Source organism: Eleginops maclovinus, chromosome 22, assembly GCF_036324505.1.
Source record: "Eleginops maclovinus isolate JMC-PN-2008 ecotype Puerto Natales chromosome 22, JC_Emac_rtc_rv5, whole genome shotgun sequence".
Lineage (NCBI taxonomy): Eukaryota > Metazoa > Chordata > Actinopteri > Perciformes > Eleginopidae > Eleginops > Eleginops maclovinus.
In genome coordinates this window covers 14,744,222-14,759,400 of record NC_086370.1, presented here as the reverse complement: position 1 = coordinate 14,759,400, position 15,179 = coordinate 14,744,222, and the positions used below count along the sequence as shown (strand labels likewise).

Below are 15,179 nucleotides of genomic sequence, written 5' to 3'. Positions count from 1 at the left end.
ATTCAACCAATTAACCTCAAATTTTGTTTTTCAATATGTCATGCTGATTCATAACTTTGTGATGCAAATCAAAAAGCTCCTTCTATTCCCCCTGTGTTGTAGATGCTTTTTGAGTTTGCAGCATGCGATGTTTACTTATGCACTGTTCCATATCTAAAGTGACCTATAAGTTGGAACATAAATAATAAATGTTATTACATTTAACATTCTCTGCTGGAAGAGAAGGATATGATCTGCTGGAAGTTTTTGTTCGAGATCAAGTAACAACCTGTCCCCTTTATCCTACTTTAGGGAACTTGTCTTTTAATTCTCCCTCGACAAATCTAATAAAGTAGGATCAGAACGGAGAAAGATGTGCCCGTGCGTGTTTGTGTTTGCATATGTGTGTGTGTTTTAGAGATGAAGGCCTGGAAGGGCCCAGTGAGGAGGTTACCCACACCCTGCCTGGAATCATAATGAGTGGGTCTTTTTCACACTGGCACAAAGACTCTCCATCCCAGCTGCCTCTCTCCTCCAACCACACAGCAAGACTCTGTCTGACATCACCCAAAAACCCTGTCTAACCACACTGACTGAAGAGAGGTAGCCTGAGAGCTGCCAGCCGAGAGACACCCCGCTCCTTATTATGATGCATAGTACAGGAAACTAAGAAGAGCCTTACAGTATATCAGAGTGAACAGAGGGATACTTTGGGTTTTTGAACTGCTGTTGCATGTTTGTGCTTTTGTTTTTTCAAGAATGGCTATCCTGGTAAAGAGAGGGCTTCAAAAGACACTCACCTTCAGGTAACTAAACTAGCATTGAAGCTGACCCTAAAGTATGTCTTTTCTTTCTGATGATCTTGTTTTCAAAGGGACAGCTTGTCATCGTGACTTCAGGAGGATACTTTTTTGTCCAGGGGGATGAGCTGTTTTTAAAGACACGGTTTAAGTACTTAACCCGAGTCTAAGGGGCCGTTAGATCAGTCTGTCGGTTTGGTTTGGAAATCAAAAGGGCATTTAATTATTCTATAAGATATGGTATTCATGACAAGCGTACCCTCTTTCAACTTCAAGCGTTCGCTCATTCAAACCTGGAATTAGTCTACAGGATTTGAAAAGGTTGTACTGCCAGCGTAGATTTGAGATCACTGTCCAAGAGGGAGAACCCACAACCATCCAAGCGGCTTTGAAATCACTGCACAGTGCTCCATTGCAACATGTTTTAGAAAAAGCACTATAGGAGTCAAATCATGGGTTTTAAATATTTAATAAATCTGTGCAAGCTAAATCTTTTATAAATCAGCAACTGTAATGCATGAGTTTTCTTGATGTGGTTATTCATGGTCCTCATGAAACCATGACTCATCATCAGCCTTACAAGGAGGTCTCATTCGCAACTTTCACTTCATGACGGTACACCTTCAAAAACTAAAAGAGTGTCTGACTCTAATGCTAATTCTTCATGACTGCCTTACAAATCTTTGAACACTTCCGAAATAGCCAGGAAAAAACCCAGTATTTGATTAATAGCAAGACCCTGTTCTGGCACCACCTTTAGGCCACAGTTAGCACTATCTCAGCATCTTTCATCCATTAGTATATTATACAACTCAGTTTGTGTTGTAACTTATTTAACCGTCGAGCCTCAGAGGGCTTATATAGACTTTTAGTGTTTTTGATCAGTGCCCAACATTTTTATTTATTAAAATATTACATTTTAGCATGCTCTCTGGGATACTCAATGTCAACAATGTTTTACACATTCTTAAGTTGTGGTTACTATTTTCTCATCTACGTTTAGTTGTCTGAATAGTGTGTTTTATCTCTTATGGCCATATTTGTGTACCTCCATTCTTGAGTAAGCAATGGGAAATTCAGAGCACAGGAAACTATTGTACATTGATTTAAATAATAACAAACATGGAAACTCCTTTTGGAGCACAAAGGTTTGATAAAATGAAATCTCTTTTTCTTGGGTTATTTGTCTTAAAAAATATAATTGATATGCTTGCCAAATGTATTTTCCTGTGCTCCCAAACTTCCATTACAAGCTCAGGAATGAGGCTCAAATGCGATGCCATACTCTCTCTGTTGTAACACACACATTTGAAATCAGTCCCTCAGATCTTAGCTCCTCTAACAGACTCTCTTCTCTCCCTCTCCCTGTACAGGTGCCCACAGATGGCCCAGCCGGACAGCAGTCGGGTCCTTCTCGCGTGGCGGCGGTCGGCCCATACATCCAGTCGTCCACCATGCCCAGGGGCCAAGTGAGGCACGACCTGCTCGTAAAACCAGCATACCCAGACGGCACTGCAACCCTTCCAGCCCACGACCACCCGCAGAGCAAGGCCGGTCCAGGTGAGCAGCCGGAGACCAGCCTTTTACTTCTGAAACCAAGCCTTTTCTTTTCTCCAATCTCTGACTTTGGAGCGGGCCTTCAATACGTTTTACTAAAAATTGAGGCAATTGCTCAGTGAGTTCTGTACCAGCTCGCTCAGCAGCAGAGTTAAATAAAAGCTTACACTTAAGATCAAAAAGTGTTTTCAACTACTATTCCTGGTGTTGCTTTGTGATTGTGCTCTTTAAATTGGGTCTTTTCTTTCTTTACCATTAACTTTCTTTTTACCTGAAATGTGACAACACTGTCCTGCCTTCATTCGGAGCAGTGGATTCTGGGACACCTGCAGATTGCGATGTCGATCTGAGCTCAGAAGGTAGCTAGTTACCTCCTGGGTGGTGTGTTGTGGCCGAGTTTTGCTGTGAACTTTGAACTCTTTATCCTCTCTTACATTTCCTGAAGAACTTGTGATATGCTTTGCAGTGAGTGAATTAGTTTTTGGAACCATTGTCCCTATTGTGCCATCTGCTTTTTTTCCTTTTTAAAATCAACTTTTACAGCCAGCACAGAGTAAGCCGCTGTTCCACCAGCCCTCTGTTTCCACAGACGGCAGTAGCATGTGTTCTGTGTAATGGAGTGGAATGAAGTCTGACCAAACCCAATGAGAGACCAGAGCAACATTTCACATTTAGAAATGTTCTTTCCTCTTTCTTGGTCATTCTTTTTCAGAGGCTCCATCTCTAGACTCGGCCAGCAGTGTGCTTTCTGTTCTTTTATACACCAACATGAGTAATTACAAAACAAAAGCACCAGGGACCCATCACCCCCTCCCTCATTCAGTCCCGCAAATCTTTATCAGCCCATGTTTTCCTATTTAAAGCAATTCCACATACAGGAATTAAAAGTAACATATTTTTTTCTCCAGTCTGTCATGATGTTGCACGCAATAATTTCTGCATGCTGAGTTGATTTGCAGTATGGAAAAAAGAGAGATAGGGATGGGTGGGGAGGCAGAGAAATCTGCTCTGGTTAAAAGACCATTCCCGGTTCTTCTAGCAGGAGTGTTAGAGGCCGACTCCTGGGGGTTGTTCTGATCTCTGCTTGGCCCCTCAGGGGGGCCCCTACCTGGGCTATGCCAACAGCATGACTCGAGCAAAGGGAGATACGGAGCTCTAAGGCTACTTTTTGTTTTTCTTGTCTTTTGAATGCATCTTCCTCAGAAGCCATGTTCTTGCTTAAGCCTCTGAAAGAGCTGCGGGCTAAGAGAAAAGGTACACACTCGTGTTTGTGTGTGTGTGGTGCTTGTTTTTCTCTCCACAGCTTTGTGTGGTTCTGTTTATTTTTCATGGGGGAGATTCTTAGTGAAATAGCTGAGATTCTTTATAATTTGCTAGCTACATTATTAGTCCTTCTTGCTTCTTTTGCCGCTGTTTGTTAAAGAGTGTTTTTGTTTGTTCTCAGTTCTTTTTCTGCCGCTCTAAATGGGTCAGTTGGAACAAATGCATAACCTTCAGTTGAACTGACATTCTGAGTGGATCCTGACCTACGCAATCTGATCTCGATGGCAGAATATGTTTGTCGTGTCTTTGTACGGCGCCTCTTGAGAGCAACCACTAAACTATAAGTCTGTGGAAACTGCAGTAGATAATCCTTATGTTTGGCGGTCTTTGATGTGATGCTAATCTTGCTAGTTGCGAGAGCTCCATGCTTTTGTGGCTCATTTGACTGCTGATGTCTGCGGACATGCATGGCTACTGGCTGAGTCTTAGTCAGTCAACCAAAACAAATGATGAGTAAGGATGGAGGCAAAGTGCTTAAAAAGCTCTGCCTGTTTTCAAATGACTGTTTGCTCTGTGTGACTGCATACCAGGCAGCTTTGTGCTTATGTGGGACAATTATGATTGAACACTTACATTGTTTATCTTTATTTGTAATAATATCTTTTGGTTCATGATGACATTAAAACATCCTCTGCCTCTCCCTTTTTTCCTTTGTCTTTCCCTCCTCTCCTGCTGGTCCCACAGGCCTTCAGCCATCCAAGCTGGCAGACTGGGGCTCTTCGGGTCCAGAATCCAACACCAACGGTCATGGTTCAGCTTCAACACTGCCCCGAATGACCTCCCACTCTAACATAGAACAAGGTTAGAGCAATACACGCATGCAAACACCACACACATACAACTCCTGCACAGAAATTGTTCCTGGAACTGTGAAAACAGTAATGAAGGCAGAACAGAAGCTTTGAAAGGGGCTTTTGTTCTGCCTTTCTATAGAATCACGCTGGCTCTGAACATGAGGTGAAACTGATTACTGCCTCCTATATGTTGTGTGTGTATAGATGAGACTGAAACGAGGAGGGACAAGAAGGTGCGTCCAATTTCCATGTTTGAGTCAACGGACGTTCCCGCCACCTCCCTCCGCAAAAACCAGAGCAGTGATGACCTGGTCAGGGACGCAAAGGTGAGAATGAATGAAAACATACTAGGAAAGTCTTGATTGAAATCCATGCATCTAATTCTCTCTCTCTCCTCTCATCTCCACAGTCGGCCCCCAAGGGTCCAGTCAAGGTGCCTCCTCCTGTTCCCACCAAACCAAAAGGCCCCGGTGTCGTTCACTATGGGAAACCAGGTCTCAACACAGGCACCTTCCCCAAAGCCAAGCCCCACAGCCAGCCGCCCCAGCCCGCCCAGGGCCGCAGCCCTCTCCCACCCTCACAGAGCCAGACACTCCCCCTACCCTCCAAGCAGGACACTCCACCTGCAGCCACCGTGCGGCCCTTCACCCCGGAGCTGCCCTCCTCCAAAGACGCCAACATGACTAAGCCTCAGACTTTAGCGGCCAGCTCCATCTACTCCATGTACACGCAGCAGGCCGGCTCAGCCAAGCCCTTCCACCAGCCTCCTGGAGTGCAGGGCGCTCTCAACCGGTCTCAGAGCCGCACCAATGGATTTGTCGGTGGTAAGAATACCCAGACATTTTGGAGTTTAGCACTGTTGTTGAGGTAACACACAATCAAAGAGCATATGTATGAACACATGTCAATCTTCAGGTCTACATATCACTCTCAGAAGTAAGTGTTTTCTTACCGAGCATTCAATCTAAAGACTAATACTGGAGTAGAAATGTAGGTAAAACTTAAATCTAAATTTAGGAGTCTAGACAGGTTTTTATAAAAATAGAATATTGTGTCACTTGCGATATATTCACTGTTAAGTAGTTCTGCCCTGCTGCTGTTCTGTTTAGCATACTCAACAGGAAAATATTCACACACCGTTGACCAGAGGATGAGCTAGAGCCTCTACACCATCTGTTACATCTTCCCTTTTCCAACGAAATAACAAGGAAACCGTACCTGCTGCTTTTTGAGTTGTGGAATTGAAATGGAACACATTTTTCTCCATGCCAACTCCGTAAATTGCAAAAACATTAAATTGAAACAGTCAAAAAAGATAAGATATCACATCCTAAAAGAGAGAGATGCAAGGGAAGTTTTACATGAAAAGACAAATTACATCCTTAAGTAGGCATAGAAAAAGTCCAATATTACTGATACATATAGGAACATTATAAATAAGTACACAGTTATTAAGACTGACCTAGTATTTTATTTATAAAAAACTAAAACAATGTATTCTGATGTTTTTTGTGTGCGTTGCTTTACATCTCAAATTACCAGAACCGTATTCTACTGCATTCATAATTAATATTCCCATCTGGTGTACATTCTTGACCAATGTTCCCTTTAAACAATCATTTATATTTAACACAAATGTGACTTTGAGCAGCTGATTTATAAACAGATACAATCAGGTTTTTCTAGCCATTGACAAACATAAGCAGTATCTTAGTGGAAAGAATGTATTATTTGTTTAATTTTTTTAACCGTTATCACTGCATTGGTTGCTTGGCACATTGCTGACCTGAGCATCTTGTAATTTTCACATTTTAATATGTGCGAGACAGCCAGTGTGTGTGTGTGTAACCCTTGTTTCATCTCTGTGTGTGTAGTGTACGGTAAACCAGTGTTCCCCGGTGGAGGCTCCCTACATCCAGAGAACCCTTACATGGACCGCCGCTCCCCTGCCTTTGAATCTGAGGTGGACCACAATGGAACCTACAACGTGGGTCCAAGTCCATCTGAGGTTCCCCAACCCGAAACAGAGCGCACCCCCCGGCCCCTCAGCCCCACCAAGCTGCTTCCCTTCATTTCGAACCACTACAGGAATCAGAATGATGGCGACCTGGAAGCCCTGAGAAAGAAGCTCTACAATGCCCCCAGGCCGCTGAAGAAACGCAGCTCCATCACTGAACCCGAGGGTCCTGCGGGGCCCAACATTCAGAAACTCCTCTACCAGAAGACCACACTGAAAGCTATGGAGACTCTTACCACACCAACCCCTCCCACCTACGCTGGTGAAGCAGAGAAGGCAGCGGAGGGATCTGTGGGGCCGCATGTTCCTCTGGGTGGAGCAGACACCCACCCATCAGAGACGGGACAGACTCTGGAGGGAGGACAGCTCCTGCCTCACATCCCTGCAGCTAATGTCCCCATGCCAGGTCCTCCTGAACACACCAAACCATCTTCAGCTTTCCAAGAGAGAGAGGACATTATCCCCCCTCCTCCCCCATCCCACCCAGCTCCCAGGCCAGATGACGGTCACTTCCCACCACCTACGCTTTCTGGCTCCGAGGACACAAATTCCAACCTGCCCCCCCCACCTCCAGAAGGCTTCCTGGAAGAGTTTCCCCCCTACCCACCACCCCCATACCCCAGTGGAGCGGAGCAGGACAGCTTGGGAGAGGACACCTTTAACATGAAGGCACCTGAGGTCACCGGCCAGGTCACTCTGCCACCAGTATGTATTACCCCCTAAAAATAGATCATTTCTGAGGCTGAAAACATTTAACAAATCTTAGTTTATTTTTTTTTAAACCCAAAACCTTTTACAGATAACAAGCTTGAAATAAACCCTTCTTATCTCCCTCTATTATAAGCAATCTGAGGCTCCTGTTTTACGGAAGGAGCTGCCAACAAAATAAATAAAACCCTACGGGAAGCTGGGATTTTTTTCTCTTAAAGCCTATACAAGCATAATTTACCTTCATTTAATTCATTTTGCTAACTTATAACTTCACTTATAAGCCAATATACCTCACCTCTAGTGAGGGGCCCAGCCCTTCGTATGTTTTTCTGTATGTGGCCCTCAGCGGAAAAGGTTTGGACCACCCTGCTCTAAAGTCTGTGGATAATCTTGTGTATCCGAGTCATGATAAGGGGCATTGCTCTTCAGTTTGTCAAATGCATTGATTTGACTTTTTGAGCACCACAAGATAACTGCAATCTGAGAATGTCAATATCTTACGTTCTATATCTCCAACACACTGCAACTTAGACCAAACAATTCTAAATTGATAAATATCACTAGAGGAAAAAGTTTATTTTAGATTTTGGGGTGAACTACCGCTTTATAAAGCTGCTTAAACACAAACATTATGCAACACTCAGTCTTCTCTAGTTTGTGTCTACAGTACAGTACAGACGACCCTTGTGTGCTTGTGTTATTAAATCCTCTCACATGCTTGTTTGTTAGCACAGTCATGAGGTACAGTTATTGTGCGTTCTACTTAATAAAGCTGTGCTGGTAAACAGCGGTGACCTAGTCTGTTATATAATTCCTGTCAAGTACTTCTATTGTTTCTTGAGAAAATGGACCTTATTCCACTTAGAGTAAGCGGATACCCAGCCTACTTTCCCCCATTCAGTGTTGAAAAAACAACACAAGTTCACATGTTCTTGTTGTTAAGCTCTTACTGAGACTTCTTAAGTGGGTTTTATGGTGAGGTGACGGGTATTACCAATAAACCAATGAGAAATAAGTGTTAAGTATTTTCCCACCTAGTTTTCTCCTTCTGTCGCCTCCATTTGAGGACCAATTGTTTTTGTAATCATGGTTTTAGAAAAGTAAATGGATAAGCAATGCTGTTAGAGCTGGGAAACAAGTCCCTCCTCTTCTCTCAGTCCACATTGAACAGAACAGAGTGGACTATCAGGAGGAGAATGATCGCGTCCTCGATTTTATACCTTCCTTCTTTGTGTTTAAATGGCTTTTTATGATCACTGACGTGCTACACGGTTATGATTGTGTCTCCAGGGAAAAAGGACTAACTTGCGCAAGCTTGGCTCTGAACGCATCGATCACAGCATGAGAGTGAAGTTCAACCCACTGGCTCTACTGCTGGACTCTTCTCTGGAGGGAGAGTTTGACCTGGTCCAGAGGATCATCTATGAAGTAAGACATTTGCTTTTGTGTTCTTTTGCCTATTGTTTTGCTGTGTAAGTCGGCTACCATTTTGTCAGATATTTGAGAAATTATAGTTAGCTTTTTCTGTTACTCACACTACCCCTTTAAAATGTCTCAATCACAGGTGGAGGATCCCAGTCTGCCTAACGATGAAGGCATCACTGCTCTACACAATGCTGTCTGTGCTGGACATACAGAGATTGTGAAGTTCCTGGTTCAGTTTGGTGTCAATGTCAATGCTGCCGACAGTGACGGCTGGTACGTTCACCGCTGACATGGCCGATTACCTGAGTCAAGTCTGAACTATCATTAGTTTTCAAATTGTTTTTACTTCGTAACTCAACTCTCAACTCCTTCCTCCCTCTAATGTAGGACACCTCTTCACTGTGCTGCATCCTGCAACAATGTGCAAGTGTGCAAGTTCCTGGTGGAGTCCGGTGCAGCGGTGTTTGCTATGACTTACAGCGACATGCAGACGGCTGCTGATAAATGTGAAGAGATGGAGGAGGGCTACACCCAGTGCTCTCAGTTCCTCTATGGTCAGTGATTTTTATTTTTGCTATAGGTTATGAGTGCTTTGTTTTTTATTAAGTCTTGTGTATGTTTTGCTCAAAAAGTCTTGCACTTGATACCTTTGTGTGCTTCATCTTTTCAAACCTGTCTACCCTCAGGTGTGCAAGAGAAGATGGGCATCATGAACAGGGGAGTGGTCTACGGTCTGTGGGATTACAATGGTGAAAATCCTGATGAACTGGTGTTCCGCGAGGGAGACTGCATGACCATCGTCCGCAGAGAAGACGAGGATGAGATCGAATGGTGGTGGGCCCGCATGGGCGACACCGAGGGTTACATTCCCCGCAACCTCCTTGGGGTGAGTCCAAAGTCACTGAAACTGCAACGATGACAAAGTCTTTTTTTGTGTTATGAACAAATGTGCACTGTTAACATTTCCTGTTGTTTTTCTCTTAACAGCTCTACCCCAGAATTAAGCCAAGACAAAGAACGCTGGCTTAAAACGTGAAAAACCCTGCACATTACGGTCTGCCAGAGCTCTACACAGACTCAAATACACACACACACACACACACACACACACACACACACACGCTTTAACAGACTGGGACAGAGAAGGACACTGCTGAAATGAAGAGACAAGGACAGACCAAACAATATGAAGGATTATCTATCTCTTTCCTGGCACTTTTTTCTGTATCTACAACAGAGGGATTCTTCCCCGCATACTTTTCGACGCCACACTGTGTACCGTGTACTTGAGACACTTTTGGCATTGCTTTCCTTTGATCCACTTGTTTGTAATAAGTGTCTGAAACTATTTCCTACTTGACAGAAACTCAAATGTTGGGATGTAAATAGTTCAAGCAGTATTTTTTATTGCGCTACAGTCATTTTTACACTTTTGAATAGTCTTTTAAAACTTGTTTTCTGGGCTACTGATTATTTCCTAACACTTGAGGCTCTGCATTGCATGAGGTGAACGAGTGGAATATGATGATGCTTTTGACATGCTCTGTTACCATGACAATCTCTTTGGGGCTTGTTCCTCGTCATCTGTGTTGAGTGCCTCTGCTACCTGCACTACTGGGGTAAAATCAATTGTGACCACCACTGTTCTTGATTTAAAAAAAAGAAAGAAGACAATGATATGATTGGTGGAAAATACTTTTGATGATCTATTAATGTTCAGTCCGTGGTCTATGATACCCACAAAGCCAGTCTGCTCTCCTGCAATGGCACATGGTTGAGATGCCATAGATAATGTGTATACATGTATTTCTGTTATAAACACTAGCGAGAAGTTACTTTAGGAATTATGTTCTTATCAAAGTTTCCAACTCTTAAAATGCCCTTTGATCCGGAAGGAGATTTCCATCCGTATGAATTTTATATTTTATTACTGCCATTTCATGACAATAATGTAAAAAAGCAAGCGTAATACCAGACACTATGAATTTCTGTTATAACCAGTTGTACCATTTATTGTAATGTCAAGACGACTTCTCTAGTAGAATCAAAAAATAAAGATGCAACTTTTACAATATCGGATGAGTTCCTGAAACTTATCACATATCTCTGTCAATGCAGATTGTATTTATTTTTGTTACTTTTTCTTTAGCCCTTTTGTCAGAATTATAACCACAATGTACTGTAGTATTTCCAATAAAATACTTTATACTAAAAGCTTAGTCTTCTTTTTTGACCATACATGCACTTTTCTCATCATTGTTAATCAAATTGAATAGAAATGTATTGGTTTCCATGTTTAAATGCACGATATTTGCTGCTCTCTGCTGGACATAAGGTGACAATTTAACCTCCGGGAACATGAATCCAAATCAGATATGGAAAATAATCAGAGGCGTACCAGCAGATTCAAAATTACTAGACTAGAAATACTTTCCACTCACATGGAAACTTTCTTTGGTCTCAAAGACAAATCAAAATCAGAATCAGAAATATAAACTAACCTGCCATAAAGTTATAAGTTACAAAAACAACTGATCTGGGGCCAAATTGTGTGGATGAATCTGCTTAGATATTGAACATAAATGTATGTCTGTAAGTTGTAGTATTGATAAAAAGCATGGCCGGTGTCATCTAATGTCATTATTAATTAGTAAGCATTTATTTTGTTGTGTAAATTATACAGTACAATGAGTTGACTCAAACAAAACAAATCTTCATCACAGTCTGGGATTCAATGATTAGCAACAACATTGATTTTTGACACATTATGCATGGTTCTGCGCTGTAATGGTCCTGGGGAAAATAATTATCCTTCAGGATATGAGCGTATTTTAGCAGCACCATTTATTTTAGACTTGTTTTAAAAGCTCAGGTTAAACTTCCAAAACTCGGGGTGAAACACCTAACACTCTTCTCAAAATGTATGCCGTATGTGATAGCCAAAATGATTTAAAAAGAAAAACGACTTGAAAAAGGCTAAAAATGTCCCTAGTGACACAAAAGTGTTGCTAATGTGCTCACCATTTACTTAAACAAGCAGATGATTAGGATTACCAGTCCTGACATCTTAACCGGGTTAGTATGCTTACATTTCTAATTAGAACTAAACAAAATCAGCAGAATGTCTCCTCTGGGGACCATCAAAGTCTGTTTAAAGTTCATGGCAAGTTGTTGATATATCCCTGACCAAAGCACTACACCAATAGACAATATTTTTTACATTCACTATCTTATAAACTGTTACGTCTGCATGCTGTGGTTTCTGTTCAGGTCCCTTGGGTCTCTGTATTGTACTGGCTGGCAGAGTGAAACACTTCAATCCATCTTTATTGTTATTTTTAGCAAACACATACAGGGAGAAAAACAGATGTGCTGCACCTTGTAATCTAATCTATAGCATACTGTATGTTCATACATGCACAAACCACCAATTCTTCTGGTACCCCTGTTGCCATGGTAACCTGCAACAGTGACACTCCTTCCTCATTAACTCAATTGTTAATCTGTTGTGTCTCAGTTTTATGGGGTTTTTAACGCAGCTAAATGTTTTGGAAAAACCCCTTTACTGTGTGTATTTCCTGCTGAATTGCAATGAGTAGTTGAGATAAAAGGCTGACTTCAACATCAACTCTGCCCACTGAATATGACTAACTCCATTTATAATTAATAAATACATTTATAATGGATTAAGAGTTCTGTATAAATCAGAGGACACAGGCATAAATGGGATGACAGATAGCAGATGTTTTTCTCTCTTCATAATCAGAGCTTTTTAATCTCAGCAGCACACAAGCCCTTCTTGTTTTGATGAGCATTGTGAACACCTGTAGGGGGTCTGCACACAGATACATATCTGATCTGTGTTGTTACATAGTCATTATGATGCATAAAGTTACAGTATCTCCTCTGGGCCTGTTATTTCATTTGGTATGTGTTCCTCTGGGGATAGGAGCAGTGGAGAGGGATGGGGGTGGTTTTCCTCTCAGGCACCATCATTAAGTGTTGAGCCCATGGGCACATAACATCCACATTTACTGGGATACAGTGGTGGGCCGTCAGGGCCAGCAAGGCCTTCTCTGCTGGCCTAAACATCATCAGAATATAAATTAAATTTTGATATATTTTTTCCACAAATACGTATTAAATTATTCCCCATAGTCTATTCTCTTCATTTTATAGCGTTCGTCTTGGCTGCGCTGCTTCCAGCCTCAGAACGAGATTTGGAGGGCTGGCCTTTATGTTAGAGCTTTTATCCAATCATATTTCAGCCATAATGTGTTGCTAGGGTCAAAGAAATCTGCCCTTAGGCCTTCAGAATCAACAGTGCGGGCAGCTGTAGCTTAAAGTGAACGCAAACAAAACTGTGGCGTTAACCAATCAGATTTCGAGGTGGCGACAACGGGCCAGCTAGCAGGCGTACGCTAACGTTAGCACGTGCACATCTTCTGATTGGATACGAGGCAGAGCTAGGCAGTAGGCAGAGCCAAACAGTCTATAGAGCTCCTGCGGTCACGTGACTTTTGGTTGGGAGCCACCATTTTGGCAGTCAACATGACCACCGGTGCCAGTGTTTTCTTACCGAGCGAGTATACTTCTCATTTTAATTCAAGTGAAATTCGGCTTTATAGTACAAAATTAGAGAGATTAAATATAAGCGACCCATATAATTCACCCGGTGTGCTTTTCAAGAGCATAACCTCCTGCTCTGAAGACGATGTACCCGACTTGCGCTACGCAGACATCCACAGCTATCTTGTAAGCTTTCCATCAGTGTACTCAGGAGACTCCCTCAGAGCGTACAAAAGCTTGGAGGCTTACAAATGGTGTCAGTCCGGCTTCGTAAACAACATTCAACTGTGGAGTCTTACATCCAAAAACTTCGGCATCATCACTGCAAGGGTAAGTATTAAATTATTCCAGTTTGATAGGCAGTGTCACGTTAGCATTGTTTGTTTATTAGCTTGGCTAGCTACGGAAGTGTCACGTTAGCATGTTTTTTAGCTTGGATAGCTACTGCAGTGCATCTGTAACTTGCTAGTTTGTATTTTTGATCGTACTCAACCAAAGTGGCTGGCGTTTTTTACCTTTATTTATCTGTTTTGGAATTTCATATAGGTTAATCACTCCCAAAGGCTTAATGAAAGTCAACTCAATATCTTTGCCTGCTCTACTTTGTGCAGTTTAGCCTTCTGCCTTCTGTTAAAAACCTCCAGTCTCGTTTTATGTCTCCTCTTCTCTGGAGATGGAAGGTAATCGAAAATTGAGGGGATAAAATCCGGACTCAACGGATTATCACTCTTTCTCCCTACAAAATAAGAAGGAATATTTCAACACGGGTTTGTTTACCACTAGCTTGCTACAAGCTAACTTGCTAACTGGCTAGGCTGCGCCAGAGCCACACTTGTTGAGTTAAAAAGGGACATCACAGTGTCCGTTAGCTATAATAACTGGGTGCTACTTCTTAAATTAAACTAATTAAATTTAATTAAACTGACCAGAAACTTTTTGTAGCATTGTACTGTATTCCTTCACCCACCTGATATGAAGTGATCACTGCATAAGCGAAAGCCAACGGCCGGGGGGTCCCATCTTTCAGTCTTTTTCTGAAGGCTCCTGGCTCTTTTAATCGCTCCAATCCACTTCTCCCTCCTCTCCGCGTCTTTAGGAATGCGATAATATGATACACCTTTCTTTTTCCCACGCCTATTTGTGCAACCTGGTGCACAGCAGTTATCCACCATCCTTGACAGTCTGCCAGTGCCTGTCAATTTACTGCCGCGATGACTGCCAAAATGGCTGCCCCTGTCGTATCTCGTCACGTGACCAGCATATATGACATCATCTGCAGGAGCTCTATGGGCAAAGCTAGCAAACAGAACTAGAACTTGAGCGAGCTAATTTGTGTAGATTTCTACAAGCTATTTTTTTCAACCCACAATGGCTGAAGGAGGAGAAGAGATCAATTTGGTAGAAGATATAATTACAACGCCATTTTCAAAACGAACTTTTCATGTAAAGCTACACATCTTGAAAAGGGAACGACCAACTCCAACGCTAGCGAGCCTAGCACAGCAGGGAAACTACGAGCGGTACCCCTGGCTCTCAGCCTCCGAGAGGCACTGCAAATTGTACTGCCGGGAATGCCTGGTATTTGCAACTGATCGATTTGGTGTTTGGAGCCACACTAAATTTGCAAACTTGAGTTGTCTAACCAAGGCAGCAACGAGACACCAAAGCACAGCTGGGCACTTGGAAGCACTGGTGCTTTTGAAAACCTTTGGGGACACCCGAGTGGATCTACAGCTCAACGAACAAGTGCGCAGGGAAACGGAGCTCCACAACGAAAGGGTGAACAAAAATAGGGAAATATTGAAAGACTGATTGATTGTGTCCTGTTTTTGGGTAAACAGGAACTTTCATTTATGGGACACGATGAAAGCGCCGAGTCCAGAAACAGAGGAAACTACGTGGAGCTTCTTTCTTTTCTTGCTGAGAACAACACAGATTTGCATTACCACCTGTACACAAACAACATGTTTACTGGGACGTCAGGCAAAATACAAAACGACCTGA

General features: G+C 42.5%; 1 protein-coding gene across 3 annotated transcripts in view; it reads left to right on the top strand.

Annotated features, from left to right (window-relative positions):
* Positions 1 to 10,820, top strand: part of tp53bp2a (tumor protein p53 binding protein, 2a) — a 29,976-nt gene extending 19,156 nt beyond the window's left edge. For 2 of the 3 annotated variants that reach the window (XM_063874815.1, XM_063874814.1), the window contains 11 exons: positions 738 to 785; positions 2,153 to 2,339; positions 4,344 to 4,460; positions 4,658 to 4,779; positions 4,863 to 5,277; positions 6,328 to 7,175; positions 8,472 to 8,609; positions 8,746 to 8,879; positions 8,994 to 9,160; positions 9,293 to 9,492; positions 9,594 to 10,820. In XM_063874815.1, the coding sequence (XP_063730885.1) occupies positions 738 to 785; positions 2,153 to 2,339; positions 4,344 to 4,460; positions 4,658 to 4,779; positions 4,863 to 5,277; positions 6,328 to 7,175; positions 8,472 to 8,609; positions 8,746 to 8,879; positions 8,994 to 9,160; positions 9,293 to 9,492; positions 9,594 to 9,635 (2,418 nt within the window). In that variant the 3' untranslated portion in view covers positions 9,636 to 10,820. The remainder of the gene's footprint in view (positions 1 to 737; positions 786 to 2,152; positions 2,340 to 4,343; positions 4,461 to 4,657; positions 4,780 to 4,862; positions 5,278 to 6,327; positions 7,176 to 8,471; positions 8,610 to 8,745; positions 8,880 to 8,993; positions 9,161 to 9,292; positions 9,493 to 9,593) is intronic. The other variant, XM_063874816.1, reaches the window with a different exon arrangement.
* The last annotated feature ends 4,359 nt before the right edge of the window (positions 10,821 to 15,179 follow it).